The 12,342-nt window shown below is 39.7% G+C and overlaps 1 protein-coding gene across 4 annotated transcripts in view; it reads left to right on the forward strand.

Moving 5' to 3' along the window:
• Positions 1–12,342, forward strand: part of LOC115211123 (dual specificity protein phosphatase 3-like) — a 108,162-nt gene that overhangs the window by 87,990 nt on the left and 7,830 nt on the right. For 2 of the 4 annotated variants that reach the window (XM_036501933.1, XM_036501931.1), the window contains 3 exons: positions 1,945–2,168; positions 3,762–4,024; positions 10,705–10,983. In XM_036501933.1, the coding sequence (XP_036357826.1) occupies positions 1,945–2,168; positions 3,762–3,958 (421 nt within the window). In that variant the 3' untranslated portion in view covers positions 3,959–4,024; positions 10,705–10,983. The remainder of the gene's footprint in view (positions 1–1,944; positions 2,169–3,761; positions 4,025–10,704; positions 10,984–12,342) is intronic. The other 2 variants (XM_029780057.2, XM_029780058.2) reach the window with 2 other exon arrangements.

Genomic DNA, 12,342 nt, shown 5'->3' on the forward strand with positions numbered 1-12,342 from the left:
TCCCTACCTGCTTCTTTTCTTCTGTATATCAAATATGATAATTTCTCAGATGGAAGCAGTGTTCTGTATTCTCTCCTCCTGACCAAAACTTTTCTTTTATTCTACGATGGACCCTTAGATCTCTCAATTCCAGGCCCTAAACTTGTTGCTAACTTTGTCTTTGTTGAGATCACCTCTGTACATGGTCAGTTTCGCTCTCACAAACCATTTCATTGCACTCAGTTTTCTTAATGATCAGCAGACTCTGGACCAGTGGTTCCCATCCTGGGGTCCCTAGATCCCTGGGGGTCTGCAAAGGTAGTACTGGAGGTCTGTGAACTAAATTCAAAATTTCCTATATATAGCATCAGCATCGTTTAACGTCCACTTTCCATGCTGACATGGGTTTGACGGTTTGACTGAGGACTGGTGAGCCAGAGGCTGCACCAGGCTCAATCTGATCTGGTAGTTTCTACAGCTGGATGCCCTTCCTAATGCCAACCACTCAGAGAGTGTAGTCGGAGCTTTTATGTGCCACCGGCATGAGGGTCAGTCAGGTGGTTCTGGCAATGACCACACTCAATAGGCGTTTTTACATACTACCTGCATGGGTGCCAGTTCAGCCGCACTGGCAACAGCTATGCTTGAATGTTGTTTTTTCATGTGCCAGTAAGGCGATGCTGGCAACAATCACGCTTGAATGGTGCTTTTCACATGTCACTGGCACTCGAAATCGAACAGCTAACTGGCTTCCATGCCAGTGGCACATAAAAAGCACCATTTGAGCACAATCATTACCAGCGTAGCCTTACTGGCACTTGTGCCGGTGGCACACGAAAAAACATTCAAGGGAGGTCGTTGCCAGTGCCATTGGACTGGCTCCTGTCCAGGTGTCGCGTAAAAAACACCATTTGAGCGTGGCCATTGCCAGTAGAGCCTGACTGGCCCTCGTGCCGGTGGCACGTAAAAGCACCCACTACTCTCTCGGAGTGGTTGGCGTTAGGAAGGGCATCTAGCTGTAGAAACTCTGCTAGATCAAGATTGGAGCCTGGTGCAGTCACCTGGTTCACCAGCCCTCAGTCAAACCGTCCAACCCATACTAGCATGGAAAGCGGACATTAAACGATGATGATGATATATATTTATAGATAGATAGATAGATAGATAGATATAAGAATAAGGATATTAAAAGGGGTCTGTGGGAAAACTTATTTAAATAAAAGGGTTGGGCACCACTGCTCTAGAATGTTGTTCCTTGTCAAAGTCTTTCTCAGAATCAGTGAACTCCACAGACAGAATGGTTTGTTCTAAGCCAAGAGTTCTGCTGAGCAAGACAGCATTAACAATTCCCCATCTTGGCACACACTCAAACTGCATCTCAACTGAGATCATTAGGAATATCAGTCATCATCATCACTTTTCGTTGTCATTATATTCTCCTCACCTACTCCATCATTGTCTCAGAAAACTACAGCTTGTAATCTATCTCTGACTGTGTGGGTGTCTGTCTGCCTGCTTGTCTTTAGCAATCCATCCATCTGTCTATCTATCTTTCTATCTATCTATCTTTCTATCTATCTATCTTTCTATCTAACGGGAAGCTTTATGAAAATAGACAAAAGACGAAGGCAGGTGGAATACAAACAAACAATTGTATTAGTATGGCGCTCAGGAATATAAATCTATCTTTATATTTATATATCTATCTTTCTATTTATCTATCTATCTATCTTTCTATCTATCTATCCATCCATCCACCTACCTACCTAACTACCTACCTACCTATCTATCTATCTATCTATCTATCTATCTATCTATCTATCTTCTATCTATCTATCTATCTATCTATCATCTATCCATCCATCCATAACAGCAATTTGATAGGGGCCAGGTTTAATCCTAGAATCCTCACCTGTTGTTTTTTTATTTATTATTATATCTCTGTTGTTCTCTTTGTTCTTTCAGAACGGGGGCTTTGAACAAAGTGGCCTTGAAGAAAGAAGGTGTGACCCATGTTTTGAACTGTGCCTGTGGATCAAGATTCAACATGATTAACACAGATGAAGGATATTATGAGGATCTTTCCATTAAGTTTCTTGGAATCCCAGCAATGGATTTTCCAACATACAAACTCAATCAATTTTTTCAGGTGGCAGCAGATTATATTGACCAGGTTCTTAAACATAATGGTAAGTCAATCTGTCTATCATAAGATGGATATTCATCTATCCATCTCACCATTTGTCTGTCTATCCATTCCTCTTACCATCTGTTTATTTGCCTATCAATCTTCATCACTGTTCATCCATCTGTCTCCTGATTCTTCCAATTATCCACCAGCCTGTCCATCTATTGTTCTGTCTATCCATCCTTCCATCTGACTGTTTGCCCATTTATCTATCATGTCTTTCTATACATCCACCCACCCATCCATTCGTCCATCTATCTAGTCATCTGGTTGTCTTCCCATCCATATGTCTATCAATCTCTCTGTTTGTCCATCCATTTATCCATCTGTCAGGCTATCTGTCCAACTATCTGTCTGTCTGTGCATCCAATTTTTCTATTCATCCATCCATCCATCCATGTTCCATCTACCTATATACGTTCACACAGTGATAGCTAGATCTGATATAATTGTGAGTAGATTTATTTAGTAGACACACATACTGAGAGAAACTCAATGGTGTGTTTGTGTGTGTGTATGTGTCTGTGCAAAGACATCTTATGTTGTTTGAAAACGAACTTCCCCACCATCATTCAAGCAGTGTCTCTCTTTTCCAGCTTTCCATGGAAACAAGTCTTGCCATGGGAAAATGTTACCTGTATTTAGAAACAGATAAGGGTTGGTGACAGGAATGGCATCTAGCCTCAGAAAATCTGCCTCAATAAACTCCATCTAACAAGCATGGAAAATCATCATCATTATTTAATGTCTGATAAGGCGGCGATCTGGCAGAAACGTTAGCACACCGGGCAAAATGCGTAGCCGTATTTCGTCTGCCATTATGTTCTGGGTTCAAATTCCGCCGAGGTCGACTTTGCCTTTCATCCTTTCGGGGTCGATAAATTAAGTACCAGTTATGCACTGGAGTTGATGTAATCGACTTAATCTGTTTGTCTGTCCCCTCTGTGTTTAACCCTTTGTGGGTAGTAAAGAAATATATTTAATGTCTGATTTCCATGCTGACATAGGTTGGATGGTTTGACTGGAGCTGGTAAGGCCAGGGCCCTCACCAGGCTTCTTTGTCTGTTCTGCCATGGTTTCTATTGCCAGATGCCCTCTTTAATGCCAACCACTCCACAGAGTGTACTGGCTGCTTTTTATGTGGCACTAGCACCAGTACTTTTAATGTGGCACCAGCCCAAATGCTTTTTATATGGCACCAGCACAGATATCAATTCTACTGTGGTGCACAGGTCTTTTTGAGTACAACAATGCCCCAGATATCTTGGTCCTTTGTCAGCTTCTTCGTAAAGCTCAGTGTCTTGAGATCCAATACTTTGTTCCATGTCTTCCTGGGTCTCACTCTTCCACAAATTCCCTCCACTTTTAAGTGGTTGGTGCTTCAGTATGCAACTGTGGACATTAAAATGATAATGATGGAGATGATGATTGAGATGACCGTGATGATGGTAAGAGGAGTGATGCTGACCATGATTGGGATAGTGATGATGATGATGGTGAAGATCATGATGTTTTTTCTCTCTCTTTTTTTTTTTCCTTTTTACAATCCATTCCTTTTGGTTAAACACCTGTATTTCTCTTATGTATGTTCCAGGTAAAGTCTTTGTCCACTGCCAGATGGGGGTGAGTCGATCGGCTGCTTTAGTAATCGCATTTCTGATGCTGAAACACAGAATGGATGTCGTCGATGCCGTCAGCACTCTGAAAAGCAAACGTGATATTTTCCCTAACGATGGTTTCCTTAAACAGTTGTGTGTACTCAACCGGGAACTCCATGACTGCCACAGATAACTTTATGCTGCTGCCGCCTATGAACGACCAATTTCCCTATCAGTCATGAGATGCCAATTGTTTTCTGTAAGTCTGTCACAGATTACTTTTGCTATTTGCTTATTTTGCTAACAATATTAGTTTCATACAGAATATATATATATATATATATATATATATATAATATATATATATTGGCCTGCTCACTTAGCTAGCAGGGTGGCGTCATTTGAAGATTAAAACAATGCGAAGCTCATTGTGACCAGTGATGTGTAGCAACATCTGATAGCCTGGTCGGTCACGGTCAAGTATTTATTTTTCAATTTTGGTTCTTGTTCATGTTTATAATTAGAAAATTACACGATATGTTCATGTAATTGTATATATTGTATATTTATGCACAGATACATATATATGCACACACTTAAGACAAACAAGAATGTATGCTTGCACATACATCTTTACATATGCACACTCATATATTTATATTTGTGTGTGTATGTCTCTCTCTTTCCCGTCTGTCTTGATAGACAATGGGTCGCGCCAAGGGTGGGGCCTACTTTGATGATGAGCAGCGTCTGCTGTGACTGAACAGTCCAATTCTAGAGTGGCAGTCCCTGGTACAGTTGCTGCACACGAACATCGATGGGTACGTGTGGGGTGTTGCTGCAGTTGTCCTCCTCCTGTCCCGCCTGTCCGACCACAGCTGTGCTCTCCTTTCCTCAGCCATGGAAACGCCTTTCCTCACTGTCCGACGCCAGGCAGAGCGGTCAGCAGCTGTTACCTCCCACGTGTCCACACAGATGTTGGCAGTCCTCAGGTCGCGCTTGCACACATCCCTGTATCGTAGCTGTGGACGTCCCTTGGGTCGGGATCCCGTGGTGAGTTCGCTGTACAGGATGTCTTTAGGCATGCGGCCGTCCTGCATGCGGCAGACGTGTCCGAGCCAGCGCAGTCGTCTCCGCACGAAGAGGGCATGCATGCTTGGCATATTAGTCTGTTCTAGGATGACTCCGTTTGGTACTCGGTCCTTCCAGGAGATGTGTATGTATATATATATATACATATATATATATATATATATGTGTGCAGGAATGGCTTTGTGATAAGAAGCTTGCTTCCCAACCACATGGTTCAGGGTTCAATCCCACTGTGCGGAACCTTGGGCAAGTGTCTTCTACTATAGCTTCAGGTCAACCAAAGCCTTGTCAGTGGATTTGGTAGACAGAAACTGAAAGAAGCCATCGTATATGTATGTGTGTGTGTATGTATGTAGACAAGTAACAAACAGAAGTTTGCTAAATTACCTGCTGCCGTATACCTTTTACCAAGGAATATACCCACTAAGGTAATTACCAGAAGTGCCTTTCGATATATCTATCCCTTAGAGGTTGTAAACACCTAACTTATACCTGTGTATGTATGTATATATATATATATATTGGGAGACTGGTGCAGCCAACCCTCAGTCAAATTGTTCAACCCAGCATGGAAAGACGAAGTTAAATGACGATGATGGTGATATATATATATGTAAATATGTATTTGTGTGTTTGTGTTTGTCTCCCCTACCATTGCTTGACAACTGATGTTGGTGTGTTTACATCCCCTAACTTAGTGGTTTGGCAAAAGTTACCAATGGGATAAGTACTAGGCTTACACAGAATAAATCCTGGGGTTAGTTTGTTCAACTAAAGGTGGTGCTGCAGCATGGCCACAGTAAAATGACTGAAACAAGTAAAAGAATAAAAGAGTATTCATATAAAACTAGCATTTCATCAGTTACAAAGATGAGGGTTCTCGCTGATGCGATCAATGGAATAGCCTGCTCGTGAAATTAACATGCAAGTGGCTGAGCACTCCACAGACACACGTACCCTTAACATAGTTCTCAGGCAGATTCAGCATGGCACACTGTGACAGGGCTGGCCCTTTGAATTACAAGTATAACTCATTTTTGTCAGCTGAGTGGACTGGAGTAATGTGAAGTAAAGTATCTTGCTTAAGGACCCAATGTGCTGCCAGTTTTCAAATTCATTACCTTATTTCTTTATTGCCCATAAGGAGCTAAACATAAAGGGGCAAACAAGGACAGACAGTGCGTAACTGGTACTTAATTTATCAACACCGAAAGGATGAAAGGCAAAGTCAACCTCAGCAGAATTTGAACTCAGAACATAAAGACAGATGAAATACTGCTAAGCATTTCGTCTGGCATGCTAACACTTCTGCCAGCTCACCGCCTTCATTCATGACCTTATGGTTGTGAGCCAAGTACCCTAACCCCTTAATCACATGCCTTCACATCTTCATGTACATATTCTTATACAAGGTGGTATCAAAAAGTTTGTGGACTTGTTATGTTTAATAAAAAATAACTTATTTACCTAAGTTTTAACATTGTCTCCTCGAAATAGTCACTTTGCGCTGCAATCAGGAGCGTAGCTAGAATAAATGGCATCCTGGGCAAGCATCAAAATTGTGACCCTGCCTCCAACAAAATATGGTAACTCGAATAGAAATGGCTTAATTAGAAACATTGCGCCCCCCTCAAAGTGGCAGCTAGTGCATGTGCCCTGCTTACCCCACTCTAGCTATGCCCCTGGCTGCAATACACTGGTCCCAGCACTCCTGCCACTTTCGGAATCTGGCCTAGAAGTTGTTTTCCGTAAGCGAGGACCTTCCGCGATTCGCTCTAGATCTCAACAGTGGTGTTAAAACAGCATTTTTATCTTGGGGAAGAGATGAAAGTCTGCAGGTGCTAATAGGGTAGGTGTGGAAGCAATACCATGTTTTTGGCAAGAAACTCCCAAGTAAGGAGAATTCAATGACAGGGTGCATTGTCATTATGAAGAATCAAATTCTTTGTGCTCCACAGATCCAGTTCCTTTTGCCAAATGTCCTCCTTTAAATGCTTCAAAATATCGCAGGAGAACTCTCAATTGATGGTCTGGCCCTGGGGGATGAATTCTTTATGTACGATACCACATTTCTGGGGCTGACACTCGTAGCAGTTCTTCCAAATTGCACATCGGTCTTCCAGTGATGTTCTTCCACTTTTGAAGAACCCGTGCCACCCGAACGAAACATTGCATACAACCCATTATCTCATGGTTGTCAGCTTGTCAAAGCATGTTCAATGTCTCTGTAGCAGAATTCCAAAGTTTAACACAAAATTTCACGTTGGTTCTTTGTTTCTGCCCATGACAAAATCGCAGACTACAGCATATACATGATCACAAAAACACAACTTTGACAACTTGTGAAGTAAACACAATGATGTCACTTCATACACTGCTCCATGAAAGTCACTGCCAGCGCTCACTGCACAAACAACCATATGCTGCCATCAGTTGGCATGCTATAGAACTAGTCTGGGAATGTTTTGATAGTACCTCATATGTATATATATGTGTGTGTGTGTGTGTATATACGCATGATAGATCGTTAGCCACTACACACATTTTTTTCTCTCTTTGTTTTTTTATGTGTCCCTTTCTGTAGAAGAGCGTAGACTCGAAACATGAAAGACTTTTTCTATTCCCGAGCGTTATACTAATACATCTGTTTGTTTTGTACACGATCTGTCTTCGTCTTTTGTTTTTTTCGTAAACTCTCCCTCTATATATATATAGGGCGTCAAACATTAATGGCATAGCAAACATCTCATTCAAGCATTCTTTCCCATAAACTGAGTGTATGTTCTGAGTTGCTTTAGCTGCAAAGTTTCCTTTTTTTGTACTCATAAAGCATTATGTGCCTGAAATGCTCTTTGGATACTTCCATGTTAGAAAAGGTTTTAATCAAAAAAATTTTAATTCTATTATTCTGCAAAATAATATTTAATTAGTTTAAATGTACACAAATGCATAAAAATAATTTTTAATTCCATTAGACATTCTAAAATACTATTAAATTTCATTTAATTTTAAAAAAGATAAAATCGGACAGAACTTATGGGATGACCTGATAATTCTTTCAACTTAGCTTAAGCGTTTTAGATGCTGTATCAAATATCTGTATGTGTGCTCATCCCTTGAACGTTTTTTGTTTTTGTTTCTCATCCATTTTTCCATGATAGCAGTGCTACATTTTTATGTTTGGCTAATTATGCTGTTGCCCTGTTTTCAATCATTAAATCACAATGGAAAGTATTTTCATTTAAGCTAATTTAATCAAACAGAATTACCTCCCTTGTTCAAGAGCAACGATGTATTCCAACTTTACTTCAACAAATATGGTGAATATTTTTAGATCATAAAGCATGGCATAGACGTCACAGGCTTCCCTTCCTAGCTCAAGCCAGCAGGACTAGACTGAGGGGACAGTAAAAGGTATGACAGCATAACAATTTTCCCGTTCGGTGGTGATAGGCCTCTTATCTGGGAGAAGGCGGCGAATTGGCAGAAACGTTAGCACGCCGGGCAAAATGTGTAGCAGTATATCGTCTGCCGCTACGTACTGAGTTCAAATTCTGCCGAGGTCGACTTTGCCTTTCATCCTTTCGGGGTCGATAAATTAAGTACCAGTTACGCACTGGGGTCGATGTAATCGACTTAATCCGTTTGTCTGTCCTTGTTTGTCCCCTCTGTGTTTAGCCCCTTGTGGGTAGTAAAGAAATAGGTATTTTGTGTCTGCCGCTGTGTTCTGAGTTCAAATTCCGCCAAGGTCAACTTTGCCTTATCCTTTCAGGGTCGATTAAATGAATACCAGTTATGCACTGGGGTTGATGTATTCGACTTAATCCGTTTGTCTGTCCTTGTTTGTTCTCTCTGTGTTTAGCCCTTTGTGGGTAGTAAAGAAATAGGTAGGCCTCTTATCTGGGATGCCATATGCTATGACACCTCCAGCAGCAATTTGGTGTGCTCAGCTACCCAGGCATTTACAACTCTTCACGCTGAAGAGGGCAAAAATGTCAAAGAATCGGTCACTCTCTAACAGGGTTGTGGTCAAGCCTGTGGCAGTGGAGACCTCTGCCATTCTCAGCCCCCAGACCACATCCCTATTCACCATGAGTCAGACTGGCTGTTCCAACACATCTCCCTTGCCATCAGCACTGGATTAGCCATTAAGCAAAATAAGCACGAGCTTAGGGCATCAAGGGAGGGGATGGAGCACCACATAAATGGTAAATGGTCTACAGCACAAAAGAAATCACTTTCAACTTTCTAAAATAATATTCGAGGCAAGTGAAATCGAAATCGATAAAAAATCAATGGAAATTGCAGTTGTGATACCAGTGCCGGTGGCACATGAAAGAATGATCCAATCATGGCTGTTGCCAGCGCCGCCTCGACTGCCCTCGTGCCAGTGACATGTAAAAAGCACCAACCAATTGTGGCCGTTGCCAGCCTCGCCTGGCACCTGTGCTGGTGGCATGTAAAAAGCACCCACTACACTCACGGAGTGGTTGGCTTTAGGAAGGTCATCCAGCTGTAGAAACACTGCCAGATCAAATTTATTTTATGGTTTATTAATGTTTATATTTTGAATTACATACATATGAGGTCACCAAAACCCTTTAAGTGCTTAGGGCCTCTGTGGGTCTTAATCTGGCCCTGCTTGCCATTCTCCAGGTCAATGCCTTTTTTCATTCTGTCCACTAAGACCATGAAGCGGACTGACAAGCCCTTTTAGATAAGCACTTCAGTTCATGGACCGGGGTATATATTAAGGGTGAAAGCTATTCTCCTTTGAGACGGTTAGAGAAAGACCAAGACATGCTTGAAATTGTTTTCTGTATTTAATAGAAAATTAAAGAATGCCATGAGTCTTTGTTTAATTTTATTTTCCTTGCATCATCGTTCTTTCATTCATCATCACTTTACATCCATTTTTCTATGCTTGCATGGGTTAGATGGAATTAGTTGAAGCAGAAGTCACTTTCCGTAAGCAAGTCGAGGACCTTCTGCGATTTGCTCTGGATCTTGACAAAGGCATTAAAACAGCAACCTTTCAGCCACCTTTTCATCTTGGAGAAGAGATGGAAATCTGCAGGCGCTGAATCTGACAAATAGGGCAAGTGAAGAAAGCTCAGTGACAGGGTGGATTGTCATCATGAAAAATCCAGTTCATTGTGCTCCACAGATTCTCTTTACTCTCTTTTACTCTTATTTTAGTCATTTGCCTTTAGTCGAGCAAATCGACCCCAGGTCTTATTCTTTGTAAGCCTAGTACTTATTCTATCGGTCTCTTTTGCCAAGCCGCTAAGTTACGGGGACATAAACACACTAGCATCGGTTGTCAAGCAATGTTGGGGGGAGGGGCACAAACATACACACACACACATATTTCCATATACAATGGGCTCCTTTCAGTTTCCGTCTACCAAATCAACTCACAAGGATTTAGTTGGCCCAAGGCTATTGTAGAAGACCCTTGCCCAAGGTGCCACACAGTGGGACTGAACCCAGAACCATGTGGTTGCTAAGCAAGCTACTTACCACACAGCCAAAAGAACATGAATGGACTGCTCAATTCATGCTACACATCTTTCCACAGTGTGGCCATTTATTCAATAATGCATAATATTACAATATAATATTAGATTATTACATAACCACACCATTTCATCAGGCAATCTTGAACATAAAATCAATCTAAGAAGGAAAATATTTTGACATGAGGAACTGGTTTAGAAAAAGACAACATACAATCACTTTACCTACGAGGAGGAGATAGTTTGATATATTTGGTATTTCTTCGATATTTTATTATAACAGTTTGCTGCTTTCCACAAATTATAATTTCTGTTTTTTATATTCCAGGCTCTGCATGTGCAGCCAGCTGTGGCTTTTCACCAGAAACATTCTACTAATGCATGCTGCACACAGTAATCTGCTCTAGATGCACAATGTTTATTTCCAGCTACTGCTGAGATGCTGCTCGTGATCCTCTGCATGGTTATACATATTTATTATACATATTTTTGATTTTATTTCCAAACGCAGTAAATTATCTTGCAAATGCACTTTGTATTGGAAATTTCCTGCTAATATTGGCACAATCTGAAGAATGCTTGACATGCAGGTATATTATGACAAAAGGTAATTATTTTCTAATTTGCATTACCTTTTAAGGTGTGTATATATCAATATTTATGTATACATATATGCACACACACACATCTATTTATATATATATATATATATATATATATATATATATACATATATATATATATATATAAGAAAAAAGGTTTGAAAATGCAATTTAAACGATGTTTATTTACTTAACCGGTTTCACTCTTTGGTAAAAGATTGTCAAAAGTAACATTAAAAGTAACATTGAATAATATGGGTTCAAAAAAGTTTTTTACATAATTGTCACATTGAATATTATGCATTCAAAAAAGTTTTTTACATAATTGTCACATTGGATATTGTGAATTCAAAAATGTTTTTTTATACATAATTGTCACATTACATGTATAAATATATGCATGGTATGTGTGTATATGTGAGTACATTGTTTGTGTGTGTGTGCGGTATGTAGAGATATATTTGAGTGTGTACGCTATAGGTTTGTAATTTGTGTGTGTGGGTGTGTGTGTGAATTTTTTATATATATATGTGTGTGTATGTGTGTGGAAAAATAATATATGTATGCGCATGTATGTATGTATGTACATGTATATATATATATATATATGTGCATATATGTGTGTGTGTGTATATTTATTTGCATGTTTGTGTGTGTATAGGCATGTGCATTATTTGCATGCGCATTGTGTATATGTATATTGTATGTATGTGTATTGTATATGTATGTGTACAATTAAGTGGATATATGTGTGTGTATGTGTGCATTGTATATATGTATATTGTAGGTGTGCTATATGTGCATGAATACATGTATATGCATCGCGTGTATATATATGTATACATTGTGTATGTATGTTATGTGTGTGTATGTGTTTATATATATTATATGTATGCGTACGTGTATGTGTATGCATTGTATGTATGTATATTGTGTGTATATGTGGTATATCTATGTATGTGTATGTAAACACTATTTATATGTATACATGTATATATGTATATACATTGTCTATATATATATATGTTATATGTATGTATTGCGTACGTATATTGCAAGCATATATTGTGTATGTGTATTGTATACATGCTGTATGTGTGTATTGTATGTGTATATATATGCTAGGTGTATTTGTGTGATATTTATATTATGTATGTATGTGTGCGTGTGTTGTGTGTGTGTGTGTGTGTGTGTGTGTGTGTGTGTATGTGTGTTATATATGTGTGTATATTATATATAAATACATGTTATATTTGTGTGCTGTGTGTATATATTATATATGTGGGTGCGTTGTGTATGTGTGTGTGTGTATTCTGTGTGTGTGTGTTGTGTGTATGTGGTGTGTGTTTGTATACTATGTGTGT

Source organism: Octopus sinensis, linkage group LG4 (assembly GCF_006345805.1).
Source record: "Octopus sinensis linkage group LG4, ASM634580v1, whole genome shotgun sequence".
Taxonomy (NCBI): domain Eukaryota; kingdom Metazoa; phylum Mollusca; class Cephalopoda; order Octopoda; family Octopodidae; genus Octopus; species Octopus sinensis.